The sequence below is a fragment of the Cibotium barometz genome, chromosome 14 (genome assembly GCF_041138505.1).
Source record: "Cibotium barometz isolate CiBa-2024 chromosome 14, ASM4113850v1, whole genome shotgun sequence".
Lineage (NCBI taxonomy): Eukaryota > Viridiplantae > Streptophyta > Polypodiopsida > Cyatheales > Cibotiaceae > Cibotium > Cibotium barometz.
Window position 1 is genome coordinate 36,705,257 of NC_141059.1, and position 20,932 is coordinate 36,726,188.

The following is a 20,932-nucleotide window of genomic DNA, read 5'->3' on the forward strand; positions in this document are numbered from 1 at the left end:
AATTAATCCGAAATGACCTCAGGCTTAGTATGCCTAAGGTAGTATGTATGAAGAGCTGATGTGCATGACCTTACTGAAATTTGACCATGGGAAGCCCTTGTTTTTACTAGGCATGGACAGACAGTTATGCATAATGACTGGGCTTTGCCAATTGCATGTACATAGTGCAAAAATTGCTTAATTGATTTGGTTGGTCAGTTGAAACCACTCCAAAGGACTTCAAATTTGATATTCTTGTTGTTTCTAGCATGTATGAGGGCTATAAAGAAACTCCTAAATATTTGAGTGCCACAAGGCCATTTCCAAGCTGGGTGTAAACAACTTTCCAACTCCCAAAGGCACTATGTGAAAATTGGCTTTTGGGCCTACTTTGGTATGCGTGAAAAGTATCCAAACAATGCCAGATTTGTTCTTGTTTTAATATGCCTATAGGTTAGAAATCAAACAATAGGTATACATGCTCTAGGAGGATTCTGGCATCTAGAAGTCTGATTTTTCATCAGGCATGAATAGATCACTGGCCTTGATGCTTAATTTTGTGCATAATCATTATTAATACTGCCACATAAACATACCATTGGCTTATATCTTCACTTATAAGCATCACATTTAAGTTTCAATATCAAGAAAGTTCAAGATGTAGTTTAGACCTGTGGGAAACCTTATCTGATTTTGGCTGCTAAAAATAGTAGTCGTAAAAAACAACTTTTGGTTTGTCATTACAGTTTCGAATTAGTGCAAAGGGGGTGCTTTGAGGTGTTGAAAATTGTGCTTACCGCTATAATTTTGGCAATCAAAGTATGAAGCCTTGTTGGAATCTCAGGTGCAAAAGAGCCTCTTTTGATCAGGCATGGACATTTGTTTAGGGCTTGTGACAAATTTTGTCAAAATCTACTCAGCAGTATTCACCCAGATGCTAGTATTCACCCAGATGCTAGTGAAAATTTGACAAACATAGGATTGTCCAAATTGGACAAGATTTGATATCCACCCTGTATTCTTACTCTATAGGAGGTGTCTAGTTGTTTTTAACACATACAAGTCATTAGGAGGCTTCTTACAACCCAATTTTGAGAAAACTTCTATTTTACTGGCTCAAAAATAAATATTTCTATTTTTCATATCTTACACATGTCCAAATGACTCAAGCCCTGATTATTGGCTTCTATGTACTTTGTAGATTCCTTGTGTAAGATATTATGCAATTTCATCAGTATTAAGGGCAGCAAACTGCCAGGTGGGAACATCTTTTTATATATTGAGATGACTGGCTAAAAATAGAATCTAAGCATATCCAATGTGACCAAAAAATGATATGTGGCATATCCATGCATTGGGGAATAGAACTTTGAAATCTCATGTGAAACTGACATGTGACAGACATAGAACCACATATTCGGTAATTTTAAACTCAATCTACAAAATTTAGATGTCAGTATATGGGCTATTAGGATAGCACATACCCTAGAGTGTCAAATGAAATTGATATTTGGCACAAGGCTAGTTTCAGTTAAGTTAAACTTACATATTCAACTACATCTGATTAAGGCCTTATTTCTACCAGGTGTGAACAACTTTCTACATGGGAATCCATTTGGAGAAACATGGCTTCTTAGCTTGTTTTTGTGAATAGCTTCAGAAAATGGCATTACTAGCTCAGATTGATTTAAGATCTAGCATGTGCCTAGCCTGGGGGGTTGTTTCTAAACCTGTGAAGCCATGCAACCAAGTGAGACCATCTGCCCCCTCTTTTCATTAGGTGTGGATAGATAGTAGCTTTTAGGTGTTTCTGCATACCGACTGCTACCTGGAACATGTACTTTGATCTGTTGAATTGCCCAAGTTGCCCAGAAACTACCAGAATTCGGTATGCACATGGTTCTAGTGCAGTTGAACATATGTTTATGATCAAGGTAGAAATTGATGATGGGAAGGTCTAATTTTTACCAAGCGTGGACTTCTCCTCCAGATTTAGCTCACTAGGTGCCCAGTTTGACTGCCCTAAAAACATGCTAAATTATCTGGATTGAAACAGGGATTGGTATGCACTAGAACAGATGTTTGGCAGCAAACATACCACTTTGTGCATCAGACAGGGTAGTGGAAGGCTGAATTTTCATCAGGCATGGAAATCTATTGGGGCTTGGTGGCTACTAATGTCCGAACATTGCCCAAAAGCTGTCGTGGCCTCCGTGACCTGCTTACCTGAGTTGGAATGGTTTAAAACTTTTTTTGCCTATAAATTATGATTAGATTGTGGATTTTGCAAAAGCTTGCTAAAATTTGAATAATTAATGCCCACCAAATGTCCAAGTGTGAACAACTTCTTGCCTTTTCTAACATGTTTTTACTCGTCCCACATATGACTTATTAGTGCACCAAATAGTTGTTGAAATTTATGTGCCTAAGATTTATAATGAGATAAGGTATTGTACCAGATGGGATTAGATTTGGAGCATCAGATGACCTATTTTGGCAGTGAGACAGCCTGGACCTTTACCCCCCCTGAAGTGGCCAAAATTGGCCCTGTAGTAGCCAGATAAGTGACCTGTCATACGTGCGCAGGGGCTGAGGGCTATTGGCTTAGCTCCGGGGGGTCAATTCTATCACATGATCTATTTCCCGAATTGGATTACCCAATCAAGAAACTTCTTGAACCATGGTTAGTACACATCATTTCAAATTTTTATGCAAGATTTTGATTAGTTTTGAGCTTATCTTGCCCTTGATATGGCCAGATGAACAACTTTTTGTTGTTTTACAATTGGACCAAAAATAAACTTTTTCTGACCGAAACTCGACTTCCTTTGTTTTATGTGCTTATTATGTACTAAAGAATTCTTGTATCAAATCTTAACTCCATCTGAGCATGGGACCATCTAAAAATAGTTGACTACCAAAATAGAGCAATTTCACTGTATTTTGTTGTCAGCTCTGCCTACCAAGGGTAGCCCCTGGCTTGAGTTGTCTAAATGTCATGAGACTTGGTATTCCTGAGCTCCTAGATGAGATAAACTACCATACCAGTTCTTATTTCATTCTGAGATGATTTGGTCCTTTTTTTTCCGGGTGTAAACAAGTTTTTACCCTCTATGCCAATCTGCCAAATCTTTGTCGGGTGGTCTTTTGGAGTGCTTCAAAAATATTGCAAACATATCTAAAACAAGCCAAGGTTTGATATGCATCAAGATTAGGAATTTTTCTTGCCAGATGTAACTCCTTGACTACATCTAACATTGCTAGGCCCCTTTTTGAACCAAGCGTGGACATCTGTTTGGTCCGACACTTGATTGCTCCAGAAACAACCCCAACTTGCTGAGATCATAACTTGTGTTGTACAGCTCCAATCGAGGTGTTCTTGTAGTCTAAATTTATCTAATGATTACAAGCTTTCCATTGATATAATAAGTTTGTAAAACCAGGAAATTTTGTAAAATTTATTGCTATTGAGGAAAATTTATCCATGAATTTATGCTCAGAGGGCCCAATATGCAACATTTGTCAGGAGGGTATTTTGAGGGCTTGGAAAATATAGTTCCCAGTGTTTGTTGACCATGGGGTTTGATATGATTGAAGTAAATACTATTGATAACACACATGCTTAGCCTCATCTAATATTGACCTCATCTAGCTGTGTAAACAACCAAGAGTGGACATTAGTTTTGCTCTAATTGCAATTTGTGAGAAAACTCAGCCAGGACAACCCTTACTTGCTAAGATTATAACTTTTGACTCAAAGATCCAATAAGGGTGTTCTTGAGTCAAAGGTTATCTATAGAAAACAAGCTTTCCATTTTTACAATCAATTTGCAAAACTAGATTCTCTATCAAAAGTTACAGTTGTTCAAGAAAATGCCAGTTTTGTCTATATATCCAGTTAACCGTAAGTATATTTTTTATGATTTCTCTAATTTTAAGCATTGGACCTGCATTTGTGATGCTTGGGCCTCTGGTATTACACCTATTAGACTCATAGAAGTGTTGGTTATACAAGAAGCTAGTCTAGAGCATGAGGGTAAGGTTTTTATCAGCTCTTCAATGACCTATAAATCTACCAAAGAAAGTTTTGCATCCAAAGCTCTTTTGCCTTTGTCTTTTTGAACCATGGCTGTAGTTTTGTCTTCATTAGGTGAAAGCCATGTGGGTTCACACGTCCTTCCAATGGATCTCCATTGCGAGATTAGGTAGTCTTCTCCCGATTGACTTGTAGCCTTTTCTACAGCCACTTCCCTTATCACCTTTGCCGTGATTCCTATTTTGTTGATTATATATAAGTCTGTATCTATGGGTTTTCATGTAACTACAACTAACTTCCCAATGGGGATCCATTTTAATATTGTTTTCCAATAGCTCTTGCTATTATTAGTGACATGTATATTTTTAGCATAGTGAAGAGCAGAGTTACTTTACTGCCTCTTTTGATTTCTTTGAGGTGATTTCTTTGAGGTTTCACTGCTAGAGGGCTTAATTCATCCTTTGCTGGCAAGTGATGTACTTGCTTTTTGGAAACCCAAAAATAAGTTTTATGCTTATGCGAAGTTGGATTCACTAAATGTTTTTGTGCTACCCATTGGTATCCATTTACCACTGCATTGGGCATGTCTACATTTAGAAGAACTGAGACTACAGTAGATTCATTAGCAAGAACTTGGCCAAATTTCAGAAAGGTTAGAGCTTCAGGGGGCAACAATGTCATCAAATCTAGCTTTGGTTCTGCTATACTTATTATAGTCTTCCCTTCTGTATCTAGCATGTAGTAGTGCTTAGGTTCCCTTATTGAGCTAAACCATACTATTGGTATATCATTAGTCATATATATAGTGTTTACTCTAGAGGGGAGCATCATGCTCATAGTATGATCTTAGTTAAGGTTGCATCTGAACTTGGCCATCCAGTTCTGGCTCGATATAATCTCTTCTGACATCTCACCTGCGTTCATAACATAAAAACTGCCTTCCAAAAGACCATTTGCAACATGGTAGGAAGTTGTTAATACACCGAGGCATTTGGAATCATAACCATTAAATGAACTCAGAACAAGATTTGTTTCCCATTCTTTCCCATGCTTCGTAGGACAAAAGTTTTTTATCAGCTCCTAAATCTAAAAGACCTAGGGCTAGGAAAAATTTACTTTGCCTTGGAAAACCCAACCAAAGGCGGCCAGGAGCAACATACTCCTCATCACTCATCGGGATTGTGCGTCAATCACTCACCTTTATTTATATATTTTTTATTTCTATTTTGTTTTGCTTTTTCGACTCGGGCCTTGCCTTCTAGTTGGGCTAATCTTCTATTCTCTATTTTTTATTTTTTCTTTTGTTGAGCTTTATGCATTTCATTCAACATGGATTCAGTTAGAGTTCCATAGAATTACACAATTTGAGGTCCATAGAATTACGCAATTTGCTTCCATTTACGAAGGAATCAAAGGGGATAATGTCCAAGGTTTCCAGTCTTGCTAATCCAGAGGTTGTAAATTCAGAAATACGAAAAGGTCCCATACCCATCAGTTTCAATTTTTGTTTGTTCTTTTTTACTACATACATAAGTACAAGATCACCTTCCTTAAATTTACGTTTAACCACCCGTTTTTCAAACCAAGTCTTACGACGTAGTTTCTTGACATAGAGGCCATATGCCACTCTTAACATGGTTTCATCTAGCTTCTCTAATTAGAACAACCTATTTTGTAATTCATGCCCTTCAAGATTTTTAGCAAGTGCCACCCTTAAATATGGAATTATGAACTCCATAGGTATGATTGCTTCCACCATGTACCAAGTGAAATGGTGTCATGCCAAGAGCTGTTTTGTAAGCTGTTCAATAAGCCCAAAGTGCAGTTGGATGTTTCTATTCCCAATCGTTCCGCTTTTTATTGACTATTTTATTCATAATGGTACAAATAATTTTTTTTGTACTCTCAACATGTCCATTAGCTTGAGGATAATATGGCAAAGATTTTCGATGCACAATCATGAATTCCCCCAAAAGGAAATTTACAACTTCATTTATGAAATGTGTTCCCCTATCACTTACTATTTCCAACGGGCAGCCATAGTGGGTAATAATATACTCATAGATAAACTTTGTGGTACTACGAGCATCAGCTTTTACTGTGGCTTTGGCTTCTGCCCATTTTGAACTATAGTCCATGGCCACAATGATATATCTTGCCCTTATAGATTTTGTTGCTGGACTTATAGAACCAACAAAGTCCAAACCCCATTTTTGGAAAAAACCAAGAGACATGATAGCAGTCAATGGCATTCTATCTTTGTTATGAATGATGTGTAATCGTTGGCATTCATCACATCTTTTAACAAATTCTGCAGCATCTCCAAATAGTGTAGGCCAACATAACCCAACCTAAAGGAATTTCTCAGCTGTGACTTCACCTTTTGAAATGCCCCCCAGCACAATGAGCTTCCTCTAAAATAGAAACATATTCAGCCTCTGGTACACATCGTCAAAGAATATCATCTTTGCTTAGCTGATAAAGTTGTCTAGAGATTAGTTGGAAAGGTGTTGCTAATCGTATCAATTTCTTGACTCTATCTTTGGGCATAGCCTTGTCTACAGGTAATCTCTTGGTCAAGAAGTTTACTATATCAATTCTCCACTCAAGAATTATATCCACTTGGAACAAGTTTACTATATCCACTTGGAACAAGTTTACTATATCCAATTGGAACAAGTTTACTATATCAATGCTCCACTCAAGAATTATATCCACTTGGAACAAGGGAGCATCAGGGAGAGCATCATCTACCCCTGTAGGAGGTTCTCCATTTGTAATTATGAATAAATGATCAGCATGCACATGTGTGGATCCCTTACATATTGTAACTGTAAAGTCAAACTCCATCACGATGAGTAACCATCTTGTTATGCGTCCTAGAGCATATGGTTTATTTACCAAGTAAATAAGAGCTTGGTGGTCAAGTAAATAAGAGCTTGGTGTTGGTCAACAAGGAACACAAATTTTTTTTCCAACCAATAGTGTCGTAACTTTTTTACTATATAGACCATGGCCAATCCTTCCCTCTCAATAGTTGTGTAATTTTGCTCAGCATCATTGAGATGTCTACTACTAGCAAGACTGATAGAAAAATCCATATTATGTTCTCTGGGTTGAGCTAGTGTACATCCAATAGCAAATGCAGAGGCATCGATGGGCACATGGAAGATGACATACCATTTGGTGCTCTTAGTATGGGAGTTGATGCCAATGCCTTTTTGAGTTTATCATAAGATTCTTGACATTCCTTTGTCCATACAAATATAATCAAAAGTTTATACAAAGGTCTTGCAATTCCTACATACATGAAGATAAATCTCATGTAAAATAGCCGACATGACCCATAAACCTTTGCACTCCCTTAGGATTTGATGGTGGAGGTAATTCGAGGATCACTCTGATTTTACCATCATCCATGGAAATGTCGAGCATGGACTATGAACTTTGTTATAGTTGTCTCAATGACACTAAACACAACTACACAACCATTGAAAGAGCGAAGTGACTCTCTCACTTGCTTACTCGGACAATACACACTAAATGATATTCATACACTCTATATTACTATGCTGATATTCATACACTCTATATTACTATGCTCTTCAAAGTCACACAATTCTACTCTGTCTAATTCTATCATGTCTCTCTATTTTCTCTATCTTACTCTTATTTGTTTCCTACTTTAAAAGGTTCAACAAAGGTTTTACAGATGGAAAGGATGTCAACAAAATCTAGCTGGCAAGGCTAGTGGTCCTAAAGCACATTCTTATCCCCTCCACTTTCTTTCTTGCTGTCCACTAGTGATCTTAAGACTTTGGAAGCCATGTGTAGAGACTCTATGGGTTGGAGACTCTAGTAGGTATAAGATTCCCAAAGTTGCCTTCCTAACATCCTCGACTTAGTAGACAAACTCTCAACCAAATAGATCATTTTAGAAGCCTCTACTTCCACAAGGAGGAGTAGGCAATCCTATTAAATGTGTGCACATATTAAATAGGTGCACACATTTGAACTCTATCAAGGATTTCCCGAGATGGAAGGGTCTCCCCTTCCTTCCCCTATATTGTGTACTAGTTCAAAATAAATCTAATGGTGCACTATCTTGTCACTAGAGAATCAAAGAATTGTTGATACACTGTGGATGCAAACTAGGCCTACATTCACCGCAAGGAAGCAATTGAGGATATTGATTACTAAAGAGAATGAAGCATGTTGATCTATGCTCATCCAACTAACCAAGAATATAGAGAATATAGATAAAGAATGAAGCCTTCTATTTTCTATTTATTTAGATATTGAAGTTAAGCTTCTTCGGTTAAAAATCTTTATGTATTACTTCTATTCTCTAATATAATTCTAGTCTTTTCAAAAAATCTTTTTGTATTACTTTTTAAAAAGGGTGTGGGTGCATGTATATCAAGGTATGCAAACATTTAGCTATTTCACATATGAATATAATGCATATAACTTAAATACATGTCTTGAAATTATTGTTTAGACATTGTATTCATATGATGCATGTGCTGTTTGTTTATGGAAGCTTGTAAAGGTACCACACATGTTCATGGATTTCTGTGGGGTGAATCACACAAAGGCAGCTATTCAAGGCCTTGACCCCTCTTGGCCAGGAACCCAATTTTTCATGTGCAGGCAAAACACATTGAGGTACACTACCACTTCATCAGGGAGAGAGTCTTGGCATGCGACATCAATTTAGCCTACGTTAGCACATAGGATCAGGTCACTAACATCTTCACAAAGGCCTTGGGAGTTGAGAAGCTTCGAAAATTTCAAGATATGCTTGGAGTTCATGAGCTGGAGTTGAGCTTGAGGGGGAGTGTTGAGAAGCTCAACATGAGTTGACACGAGGCACCTACGTGACCGTTCAACATTTGCATCACTGGCAAGTTTGGTTGCTAGCATCGATATATCTTCGCCAGAGATTCTACAACTGGACTACACGGACTAGTCCACATCTACCCACTCCACTTCAGCGTGCTCACATTATGGACAGCTGTATATACTCTAGTATGTGTATTAGTCACCTTATCTCTTTGTGTGACCTCTTTTGTTGAAGAAGAAGAAGAACAATTTTCAGCCTCTCACTTTGTGTGTTCCCTTCTAGGGTTTGTGAGAGTGTGTGTGTGCTTGCTAGTGCTCAAGATCCCTTCTCCCCTGCATCTTTTCAAGAGTGAAATGGGTAGGATAGTGATTGTTGGCTAAGTATGTGTGCTAGTACAAAACATACGTGGCTCCTAACACCGATACATGGAGTTTTGTACGTGGCTCCTAATGCCGATAACTGGAGTGTTCATGCTTCTAGGATAGGTGACAACTAATAGAAGTAGCTCCTAGGATTGTGGCATGTATGTTGAGGTGGAAGCTAGACTTACGAGCTCTTCCGGTTATCACAACAGTTTAAGAGTGTTCGTTTCATTTTAGGGACAACTTTAGTATGGCTAATTCTACTTTTGTGTCTGGGGTTTTATTCACTTGGATATGGCTGAGGTTTTTAGTTATCAAAAAATTTGTTTCTCAAATATGTGATGTGTTTTTGAGAAAAGATGCAATCCTTTACGAAAATGATTTCTTTCTCCCTAGATCTGGTGTTCACCTTTATCTTCTGGGCATGTTGCTAACATCATGTTAGATGCTAGTTAGAGATGGGTAAACTTAGTGTTACAAATAAGCAGCCAAAATGTTTACATAGCTTTACGTGTTACACTATTGTGTACTCTAGAAGCATGCATCATGTGAACTCCACGTGCATGCAGCATGTGAACTCCACATGTAGGCATATGTGCTTAGTTATGTCATGTTGTTCAACTTCTCAAAACGTTGGTGGAGTTTATAAATATAACTTGTTGCTGCTTCTACCTCTACCTTTCACGATGTTGCGTAGAGCGTTTCCTCTTCGTGATATTACAAATTCTACTCCTGTCGGTGCTTCTGCCTCTCTTGTGTGATGAAGCACAAGGCACTGCCAGCTCAATACCTAGAAGAACATGTGTCGAGTCTGCTCTCCAATAAGGGTTCTCACTCCTCCTATGCATACAAATTTTTTTCTCAATATACATACAAAAGTTTTTCTCAATACTATGTGAGTACACATGCATTTTTAACACATAAAATATTCAAGTTTTTAATTTTTTTAAATGTATTAGGTAAAGGCATCTATTTATGGTCAAAGTTGTGGATTGAGGATTGGAAAGGTATAATAGCATCAATGTTCCTGATGAATACCTCGGCACCTACTTATATAGGAGAGATTTCATTTTCATAGCTTCCAACGATTACTTGTTGCAGACATGTGTTGCTACATTTGAGGGATATTATAAACCAGAAGATTGGATTTTGCTTACTAAATCCAAGATTTTATCTTAATCTTATGAGTTCTTTGTAGCACCATCACATCTTTAGTGGCATCTTCCACCATTGTAGGTGTGCTAAATTTAATCATTTTTGTGTTTTTTTACTTTTCATTGACATGATATTATATTAATCCTTCTCTCTTTGTATGTAGGTCAATGTGTGCGAGAGAAAAAGATATCCAGTTTACATGTTGAATGTGTTGGAGATGGGTCTCCCCCTTATTGTAGTGTGGACGTGATGTTTCGGTGATGATCCACTAGACGCAAACTTCATTATGGCTTGGGTAATTAGATTTAGGGATGGCCTTAGAATTCATCATGGCTTGGGCAATTTTAGTGATACCCTTTGGAACCTTGACATTTGATATGTCTTTTGTTTTTTAGATTGACCAAGTACTAGGAGATTACGTGCATGGTTGTTTGGATTTGATTTTTGTTTTTCAGATTGACCAAGTGCTAGGAGATTACATGCATGGTTGTTTGGATTTGATTTTTGTTGTGTGCGTTTTGGATATTGAGGTACATCACCTCCTTATTGATAGATATTTGACTTTTTGGATATCTATGCTATGACATTGTGGTTTATTTATTTGGATTTTGTTTTTGTGTTGTGCTATGATTTTCTTTATAATGATTAATTGGCATTGTTCACATACCTTTATGGAGAGAAAGCAAGAGAGAGAGAAAGGAAGAGAGCGAGTTCATTTTTAAAAGGTAATATTACAAAATAATGCCAGTTACATGTTAGTGTAGTGGCAAGGAAAGCACTCGAGAGTCCCAAGGTATGACTCCTCCTTTTGCAAGCGAGATCTTGTGTGTTCTTCCTTCAAATTTCTAGTCAATTGAAAAAAAAAGATATCCAAAGGAAGAGATTACCGATCAATGAGCTTTGTTTGAGCAAGAAGTCTCTTAAGAAGTTGCAAACAATTATGCCACAGTAGAAGCGTGCGCATCGACTGGTACCTTAAAAAACCTAGGAGTTTTAAAGAAAAAACTTCAAAAATCTAAGGCTGTAAGTTTTGTGATTTGTTGGGAAAAATGTTTCGTGGATGGATCAATTTTATTAGTGTTGCTTATTCACACTTAGTGTTGCTTTAATTAATGCCCGCTATGCGCGGGCATTAATTAATATAACCTTATGCAATTAAGGTTATATTAAATTCCTCCCTTTTGCTTGTCGTCGGAGAGTGAACCCAACAGCCCCTCCTCCCCTGCTATGTGCCTCTGGCTGTCACCTCCTCTGCCCCTCCTATGCACCTCTAGCAGTCACCCCCTCCTATGCACCTCTAGCAGTCACCCCCTCCGCCCCTCCTATGCGCCGCTGGCCGTCACCCCCTCTGCTGTTGAAATATACAAGTGAATAGGGTGTGTGCGGGAACAAGCCCTTGGTTAGATGCTGTAAAAGAGAATGTGTAAAATGTGAGAGAACCTGTGAAAAGTTGAGAAGAATCTATTGGGAGAGAATAAGGGGTAGCATGAGAAGATTTAAGAAGTGTGGAGATATTCTGGGAGGTGTGGAGATATTATGGGAGAGGTGGAGAGAATCAAGCAAAAGAGGTGGAGTGAATCAAGGAGAAATCAGTGGGATTAGATGCTTGGATGTAAACACTATAAATTGAGGCATTGGCCTAATGAGAATTTGCCGGTTTTTGATTATCCATGCCTAATTAAGCTATTTGGCATTGGCCTAATAGCTTGGATGTAAACACTATAAATTGAGGCATTGGCCTAATGAGAATTTGCTGGTTTTTGATTATCTATGCCTACATTAAGCTATTTGTTAATTATTCACTAATCACATCTTAATTATCATCTAATCACCTTGTTAATGATGTTGATTCTAGTATTTGATCCACCATAGCTCATCACATTGCTTTAATTTTAACATGATATGAGAGCCAACCCTAGAATCCATCAAGTTTATGAGCCCATTATCTAGTTAATTAGGATTAGTAGATAATTAAGAAATAATCAAATTTTTAGCTATTTTCAAGAAGCCTTCTGTACCCCCATCTGGTGGAGGAGCTTTATCTCCTTGCACACATCAAATTAGCCCCATTGCTTCTAGCCATATATAGCCTACCCATAGGTGCTCTAGCTAGTCGAATCAGAAGCGCAAACCGCCGGCGGAATGACGAGAAATTGCGTTTTTTTCCAGCGTAATTATTTCTGAGAAAAATTGCTCGAACGTGTGCATTTTAATCTGGCGAAGCGCTCAGCACACGACAATCGCTCCAGCAGGCTTCGTCACATTCCACATGAGGTGCTGCTTGACAGACTTGCCAATTGCAATAATAGAAGTAGATAGGATGCGAACCACCATTTGAAAGTGCAAATAGTGAAGCGTTCCACCTCTTTCGAGGGAGAGAAGGGCTTGGGTACACTACAGCCGGCCGCCGAGAGAACTCGACGAGGTTATCCCACAAAGAAGTTTCGACATTGCTGTTTTACTAATGCCGATGGTCACAGACACCTCCATCATCTTCAGATTGCCACGAGTCGGGAAATAAAGACAAGGCCGGAGCGCATCGGGCGGACGACGAGTATACGAAATGGATAAGTCATCCACCTTCTTCCTCTTCGTGGTGGCACATGACGTGTCCGTGCTGCCTGCGATCCATATACACATGCAGCCAAAGATTGAACGCAAAATACAAAGAAAATTATACATGCAATAGTAAACACTATACCAGAAGATCACCTGAAGAACGGGCTCTGCGTTTGACAACCTTTAGATCTTGCAAAGCAGCCGAGCCTTCGGGCAGTGTGAGGATACGAGTAGGAATATTTTCCTTGTTAGCCTCACATAACGTGGCTTCGCAAGGAATAGGGATGATAGTCTGAGGGGGATGGAGGCTGTAGGTGCGCGAGCAGGCGTGAAAGGCGACGGTACCGGAGATGGTACCATACATGCAGGAGCAAAGTTGGGTTTTTTATGCACACGCTTGGATGGAGCCATAGGAGCAGAGCACTTGGACATAGCGAAAACACTATGGACACAAAAGGAGGACAGTAGTAGAACATATAGCTTACCGAGAGCCATCGAACATAGTTAGATGACACCAATGCAAGGACAATGAAGCGCATCTAGAAAATTGAAGAGAAGCAGAACCTGCATTGAGAATGTGAATCTCGACGAGGCGTGAAGAGCATGCACGCCTGTGAGGAAGAACCTGCATCGAGTGAGGGAAATATCAAGACGACGCACATCAAGAAGGACAATGAAGCGCATCTAGAAAATTGAAGAGAAGCAGAACCTGCATTGAGAATGTGAATCTCGACGAGGCGTGAAGAGCATGCACGCCTGTGAGGAAGAACCTGCATCGAGTGAGGGAAATATCAAGACGACGCACATCAAGAAGGCGAATCTTGGCGAGGCATGAAGAGCATGCACGCTTGTGACAAAGAACATGCATCGAGAAGGCGAAATATCCAGACGATGCATGAACAATGAACACCATGCAAAGCATGATGCTGACGCGTGTAAAGAGAGCATGATACTCACACGTGTCAGCATCATGCTCTCTTTAAACCTTAAGACTCACTCTTGGAATCCATGCCGCATCAAATAAATTAATTAATATTCCTGCACAAAACAACATTTGCGAACATATTTCCTCGGCCTACTACCTAGTCACCTAGTCAGTAACAGCCGCCGACGTGCCGACTGACGGCCCCTGAAGTCTGGATTGAAATTAAATGCATAGGAAATTGGGTTATATTCACTCCCGGCCTCCCGCCATAAATCGCCGCGCAGTCGATCTCTCTTCTCCCTTCCTGCAGTCTCTATCCTCCTCTCGCTGTCGATTGTGCCATCCTTACAAGACCTCTTCGCAGACAGGATTGGGATATGGCGTATCGTAGCTACAACCAGTCTTTCTCCTCCGATGATGAAGACGAGGATTTCTATTGCCACCCCTGCGAGCGTAGCTTCAACTCGCGCCGATCTCTGCAAGCCCACCTCTCGCAGTCCTCGCGCCATAACTACTGCATAGAGTGCGAGAGAGACTTCAGAGACGCCAACGCCCTCCGCAACCATTTCGCCTCCAAACGCCACCAAAACGCTGACATTAAGTGCCCCCGCTGCAAGTCCGGCTTCGTCTCCGCCTCGGCCCTTACAAAGCATGTATTTTCACGTCCCCTCCCTTTCTCCTTGATGTGTGCGTAGCTTATGTAGGGTTTCTACGTTCTTTTTATCATGCCTTGTCGGCCATGGCTAGGTTATACTACCATACCTGCAGATTGAGGCTGCAGAAGCAGGAATTGAACCTTACCTCCGTCATGTCTTTCCTCTAAACCTTAGGGTTTGAAAATCCTGCTCCGTCGCTCTTTCCATTTAAATGAATGTGAATCTTGTTTTGGTTGCTGCAGATTGAGGTAGGCAACTGCATCAACATAACCAACAAGCAGATAGTGCAGTGTGTTAGAAGGTGGGAAGAGAGGTCCGGAAACCCCAACCTCTTGACACTGCCACGCATAGGCTGGCAGAATGTGTAAGACTCTGATGGCCTTTGTTGATATCTTGCTGGTTCTTGCTACTAAGTTGCGAGTCTTGACCATATATAACTTCATACCCCAAGGAATGTTTTTGTACAGGGATGATGATCTGATAGATTCGCGCATTAGAACAAAAGTTTACGCAACAGAAGCTTCTTTTGATGGCTACAGCTATGTCTGCCCCATGTGCAACAGGGGGTTTCTCAGGCTGTTGAGCCTAAACCAGCACCTTAACTCCAATGCTCATGAGCCTTCCGAGTTTAGATGTAGAAAATGCAGGAAGACGTTCAGAGGTTGGTTCCATTTACTTACCATTATACTAGGCCGTCAAGGCAAGCAGTTGAAGTTTTAGGGTAAGGTAAGGGCCTGATGCGTGTGGTAGCTGTGCTGGTGATGCATATGTGCTGTGAATCATTTGTCATAGCGACTCGCAGGTGCTGAGCTAACCTAGTTACTTGCTGGGCGATGAATTATGGTGTCGTGATGTGTATGGGCTCATTTGTCACAGTGACGTGCATGTGCTGGGCCATGGTTTGCTTCTTGCGAGGGAGGTTACTGAAAGAAAAGCCTTGTGTGTGTGTGTGTGCGCGTACAGAGCTGTCGGCACTTGTTGGACATGTGGAGTCGGAAGCTTGTGGTGCCATGAGTGCCCAAAGGATCAGGAGCATCGTGCATAACTTTGGGTCCATGTCTCTCACCAATGGATGCTAGATGGACTTCCCTTCTGTTGTAGATAGAAGGTGGACTTGCCTTCTGTAGATGCATTTTGTCCTGATTTTTTTTTGATATCTGTGCATAATATTTGCATGCCTGGAGTCAAAAACTCCGTGCTGCTGTCCTAGGGAAACTACGCGGGGAGAACAATGTGAGCCCCGCATAATTTTGTGGTTTTGATGTTGCTGACACGGAGTCCCGAGTCATATGTTATATGACTGATTAAAATGGGCAAAGTTCAATCTCTAGAATTATGTGCAAAAAATCGAAAAAGAGGTTATCAGAGCCAGGTTTCGATCCTGGGACCTGTGGGTTATGGGCCCACCACGCTTCCGCTGCGCCACTCTGATTTGCTGTTAGAAGAGCGAATCTAAGGTTAAGTTATCATACTCAGACTAAAGCCTAAATATAAGATGTCAGTAAAACACAAATCCTCCATATGAATATGAGGTATTAACAAAATGCGTGTTGGGATGAAATTTGACGGTCCTTAAAAATCATGAAATTTTATATCTTTATGTAACGTTTTTTATTTTTTTTCCTCACAGGAATTTTTTAGAAAGAGCAAATGCTTATGAATTCCGGTCTTATAACTCAATGTAAAATTTTCTTTGTAAGGAAAAAGTCAGATTCGAGGCTTTTCGAGCGTAGCTAAGGTTTGTATGTCCATCGGAAATTGCATATGGGCCCCTCACTGACAGGTGGTTTAATTTATAGGTAGTCTGTTTAGTTTTTTATTTTTTGGGTTGATTTCATTTATCCCTTTCTCTCAAAAAAACACACACACAGAGATATATATATATATATATATATATATATATAGGCCCAAGTTTTATTTTGTTATGGTGATGGTTTAGCAATGGGTAGGTGGGACCTTTGAGACGAAAAAAATGGAGCCTTAGACTTGCGCAACTTTTGAATTATTTTTAGAGGCTATATAAAGGAATGCATGAGGCGAGAGAGAGAGAGAGAGAGAGAGAGATATGGAAGGTTTTCATGCGGGACGTGAGAGTTGGCGATCTCCTTTTCGAAGTCAGTCTGCGACTTCTTGTTATCTGCAGTCTCGTGGTATTTTTATTTGGTATCTAATTGGAGTGTTAGTTGCACTGTATAGAGAAGAGAGCGTTCGCTAAGGTTTGTGACCTTATGTTGCTATGTTTTGTGACCTTAGACTATTCATTAATTAGTGCATGCTTGATGAATCAGGCACTAGCTTCTAGCTTGAATATGAATAGTTATTATGTAAGTTTTTAATCAAATTGTAGATAAGAGTGGATGAGTTATTATATAAGTTATAAAGTAGTGCATCATTAAGTATCTCACAAAGGTCTCAAAATACAAGTGTACTTTAAACCTCTATGCTTAATGGTTCTGCAACAATTTGTATGATGTCATTTCATATGCATGTCACCTCTAAATCATTGAGTATAATATTATACAATATGTAAATATAGTAGTATGATTGATGATTGTAATGTAATCATCAAATGGGTTTCTCTAAACCCCTATAACTCCACGTCTCACTCGCCCATCCTTGCCCAGCTTCCTCTTCGCCCCTTTGTATGGAGATCTATTTATATATTCTTTTTTTTTTTTGTTCATCCTATATGAGGATGTTTTCGAGGATAAACGTGGGCATTTGATGGCCATCTATTCATCCAATAGCCTCCAACCCATCATATGAAGGCCATTAAGAAAAATGAGTTGTTAATTGAGATGGTAATTTTAATTTTTTTCTTTTGAATAGAAGTGCATGATACTTGAGTAAAATTCTTATTATGAAGGGCAACCCAATGAATGTCCATCTAAAAGCAATCGGTGATTGTGCTTTTAGAGGAAAAAATTTGTGTAAATTTGTATATTGAGCTAATAGTATTTTGGCTTATGATGATATACTAACATAAGTTGCCTAACCAATTAGATGCATATGAGTGGGGATTCTCTAACTTGAAAAAATCAAAGACAAGTTTTGAAAGTCACTTGATATGCTTAACGAGGTGATGTTTGTTAGATTGAACACTTCAAAGTCAAAACTTTCAAAAGAGGATCTTTGGTATGATTGTTTTGAAGCTTGGAAATCCTTGAAGAGTAGGAGATTGAGATTCATGCAAACAACTTGGACTATAGTTACTCATTTTTTTGAAACTTGGTACTTATTTTTCTCTCTTCTTGAGTGTATTTGAGTAGATGTAGTTCTCTTTTATTTTGTAAGTGGATTGAATTCAGCATTGTGATGCATTGAGGTTGTTTTAGGACTCATGGATGCTGTTTACTCATTTGGGAATTGTGTACTTTCCAGTGTCATTATGGTGCCTTGTTCTTAGTATATGCTTAAGAAAGTAGACATGAATTTTTCTCTTTCTTTGCATGGCTAACCTTTAGCATTGTTAAAATTTTAATAAAATGTCAATGGACAAGCATTTACAAGTTTTAGTGTTCTTGTAAAAAAGAATATTTTGAATTGAATGTCATAAGAAAAACCCAAGTTGCCTTTCTAATCCTATTGTTGGTTGGGGGTGTTGTGTGGACAGTGAAAAATAGAGTCCAAACACCTTTGAAAAAAATCAAGAACATGTGTGAGTTAAGTCGAGCTTCTTGATCTCTATCACTTGCACACCAATTATTATAGACAATTCCAAGACTCCAAATCTAAATGAAAGGTGACATGGATGAGATTTTATTTTGAAGTTCTTGATGGGCTCGGTCTTTCCATGATATTATATGACATGATGCTTATCCCTCACTTATTGTACAATGCTTCACGCTAGGCATGGGGAAAATTATTAAATTGTATTTTAAAAAATGATTGTTTTTAATGAGGGATGTTAACACATGTTCTTGGAATCAAGATTGGATGATGACGAAGACAAGATGGTATTTCAAAAAATGATTTTTACCATTGAGGAGGTTGTATACATGTCACTCGAATAGATACCCTTCTTTTGGCTAACAATCACTATCAATGACACTTTTTGTTCTCGATTTCATGCACAAATTTCGTGCTAATGAGCTTTTCTAGCGCTTCTTTGGTCATTTGTTGATCGTGCTTGGGATTCATGTGATAAGCTCTATTTGCAAATAATTCTCAATTCATGATTGTTTGTTGTTTTGAAGCGGAGTTTCTTATTGGATCTAAACCTATATCGTGCAAGTTTTATATGTGATCCTAGCAAGTACAAAGAGAGAGAGAGTATCATCCTAGGAAGGAGACGGTTGCGACCATTAATTATTGCATCACAGAGTTGGCAAAAAAGGATTGTAAAATTATGAAATTTTCTCTACAATATCTACAATCAAGCATCTTTACAAGTATACATTCAAGGGCCATGATAGAGTAAATGTATGGTTTCAATCAATATAAGCACGTTTGGATGGTCTTGGTGGTCATTGATGAAATTGAAAGACATGAAAGGTATCTAGATGCATGATTTGTTTGTCAAAGGCTTGCTAGAGACTATTTAAGTGTGACTTGAAAAGATGAGAAGTCAGATGTGCAAGCCAAATGTGCACAACAGTTTCATGGCATATAATTGGGGGTCATAATGTCAACGTTTTGAGATGATGACAATGTTCTTGAGGTTGTTTAAAGGAAAAGTATGCGAAAGACCACACTCATTGATGAATGGTTTACATGAAATGCATAATATCATGATGGAAATGACACATTCTACACTAATTTTCCTTATTAATTGGTTTGGAAATCATCCTTGATGAAATGGACTAAAAGGAAGAGTGGAAACACCATTGCCACATGTATTTTTGTAGTGTCTTCCATAGGCAAACAATACTATATCTGTTTACTCCTAGCTATATGTAAAGCTTTAAAGACCTCCATTCATTCAATGGTTATATCTTCCCTACATTTAAGGTAGCATGTATTACTAGAGGAATACTAGAGGATGATGGAGAACGGGCTTCATGCATGGAAGAAGCATCTTCTGTACAAACTAGTTTTTGCAATTAACATACCTATTTTTAACAATATTGTTATTCTATGAGCCATCTACTCCTCGAATATTATGGGAGAGATTTCAAGGGGTGATGGCACAATTTGATAATAAGCATGGGTCCATCTAGTGGAATCTAATCTTTGGTTGAAATTTATGCATTGCTACATTTGGAAGAAATGCTTTGTGCATAGGGATAGACATTGGCTGACTTTCTTGGAATGTCTCAATTTAACACATAATATTTGATTTTGGCTACATTAGAGATCAAAACCTTGCTTCCTCAATGGCATGCAAGAGACCTTTGATAGCAGCTAAACTCCTGTTGGAGGAGGTGGAATGCATAGCTACCAAAATATCTATAAGAAGGACAAACTGGGGATTCATCTAAAGAGGAAGGTGGCCCTGAGGTTGTTGAACAAAAAGGTGGATGAAGCCTTACATCATGTAAGCTATTGATCTTCTTCTTGCTTGAGTTGGTGAAGGAGTGGTCATACCCAAGCTCTAATTGGACTTTGCCATGCCCCCACCCTCGTTGAAACCCTAAAATCTTGGAATAGGGCTAACTCTTAAACTAAAGATATCTTTGGTTTCTTCTCTCATGACAAAGGCATGGCCCTTATAATGCTCTAGGAGCTAGAAATTGGATGATTAGAAAATCCTCCCTTTCGCTCTTTAGGTGGTCCTCATAATTTTCTCCCCATGGGATCAAGCCCTCCAAGAGTCATGTATAGGTCGAACTCCTTGACCTTCCCCTCCATCTCTATCCCTTGATCAAGATCATAGTTGTTGAAGCCCTAGGGAAGCTCCTTGGCCCAAATCTGACTTAAATCCCAAATGGCATCCCCAAGTTATTCTTGAACTTCACTTTAGTAAAGAACTTCCCACCATGATACTAGAGATTGACTTGGCTTTAACATGCTTATCTAACAACCCATTATTTATAAGAATTTACCCAATGCATGCTTCCATTGTGGGGAGCAAAGATACTTCATTAGAAACTATCTTATCAAGAATAGAACGGCCCTTGAAAATGAATTAGTTGAGATCCCCCAGTCTCACAAGAGAAGGATGGATTTCAACAAGCCACTAGAAGAGAGGATGCAAAACAGGAAAGCCCCTCCTCTACAACCAAATTGCTCTACAAGAACCCTAATAGATTTGCTAGCCTCGTTGAAGAAATCTCCGACCCTACTCAACTTGAGAGGAAGGGTCTGACAAAGAGGATTTCGAAGATGGGGATTTTGTTCAAGGTACTCAGTTCTTCAATGAGGACGATGATGACCTAGATCTAGAAAGAGAAATAGATGAAATGGACACCCAGAGAGAGAAGATAGAGTAGCAAAGGAAACTTTTCCAGGAGAAGCCCCTCCAACCTCTAAAGA

General features: G+C 39.0%; 1 protein-coding gene and 1 non-coding gene across 2 annotated transcripts; one reads left to right on the plus strand and one right to left on the minus strand.

The window, feature by feature from the left end:
• The first annotated feature begins 14,179 nt into the window (after window positions 1–14,179).
• Window positions 14,180–16,395, plus strand: LOC147631970 (uncharacterized). The gene is made up of 4 exons (XM_086807911.1): window positions 14,180–14,515; window positions 14,761–14,882; window positions 14,986–15,179; window positions 15,482–16,395. The coding sequence occupies exons 1-4, from the start codon at window positions 14,240–14,242 to the stop codon at window positions 15,595–15,597; spliced, it is 708 nt and encodes a 235-aa protein (XP_086664037.1). The 5' UTR covers window positions 14,180–14,239; the 3' UTR covers window positions 15,598–16,395.
• Window positions 15,879–15,950, minus strand: TRNAM-CAU (transfer RNA methionine (anticodon CAU)). Its single transcript has one exon. It is a non-coding gene; the product is annotated as a tRNA-Met (tRNA).
• Window positions 16,396–20,932: the final 4,537 nt, after the last annotated feature.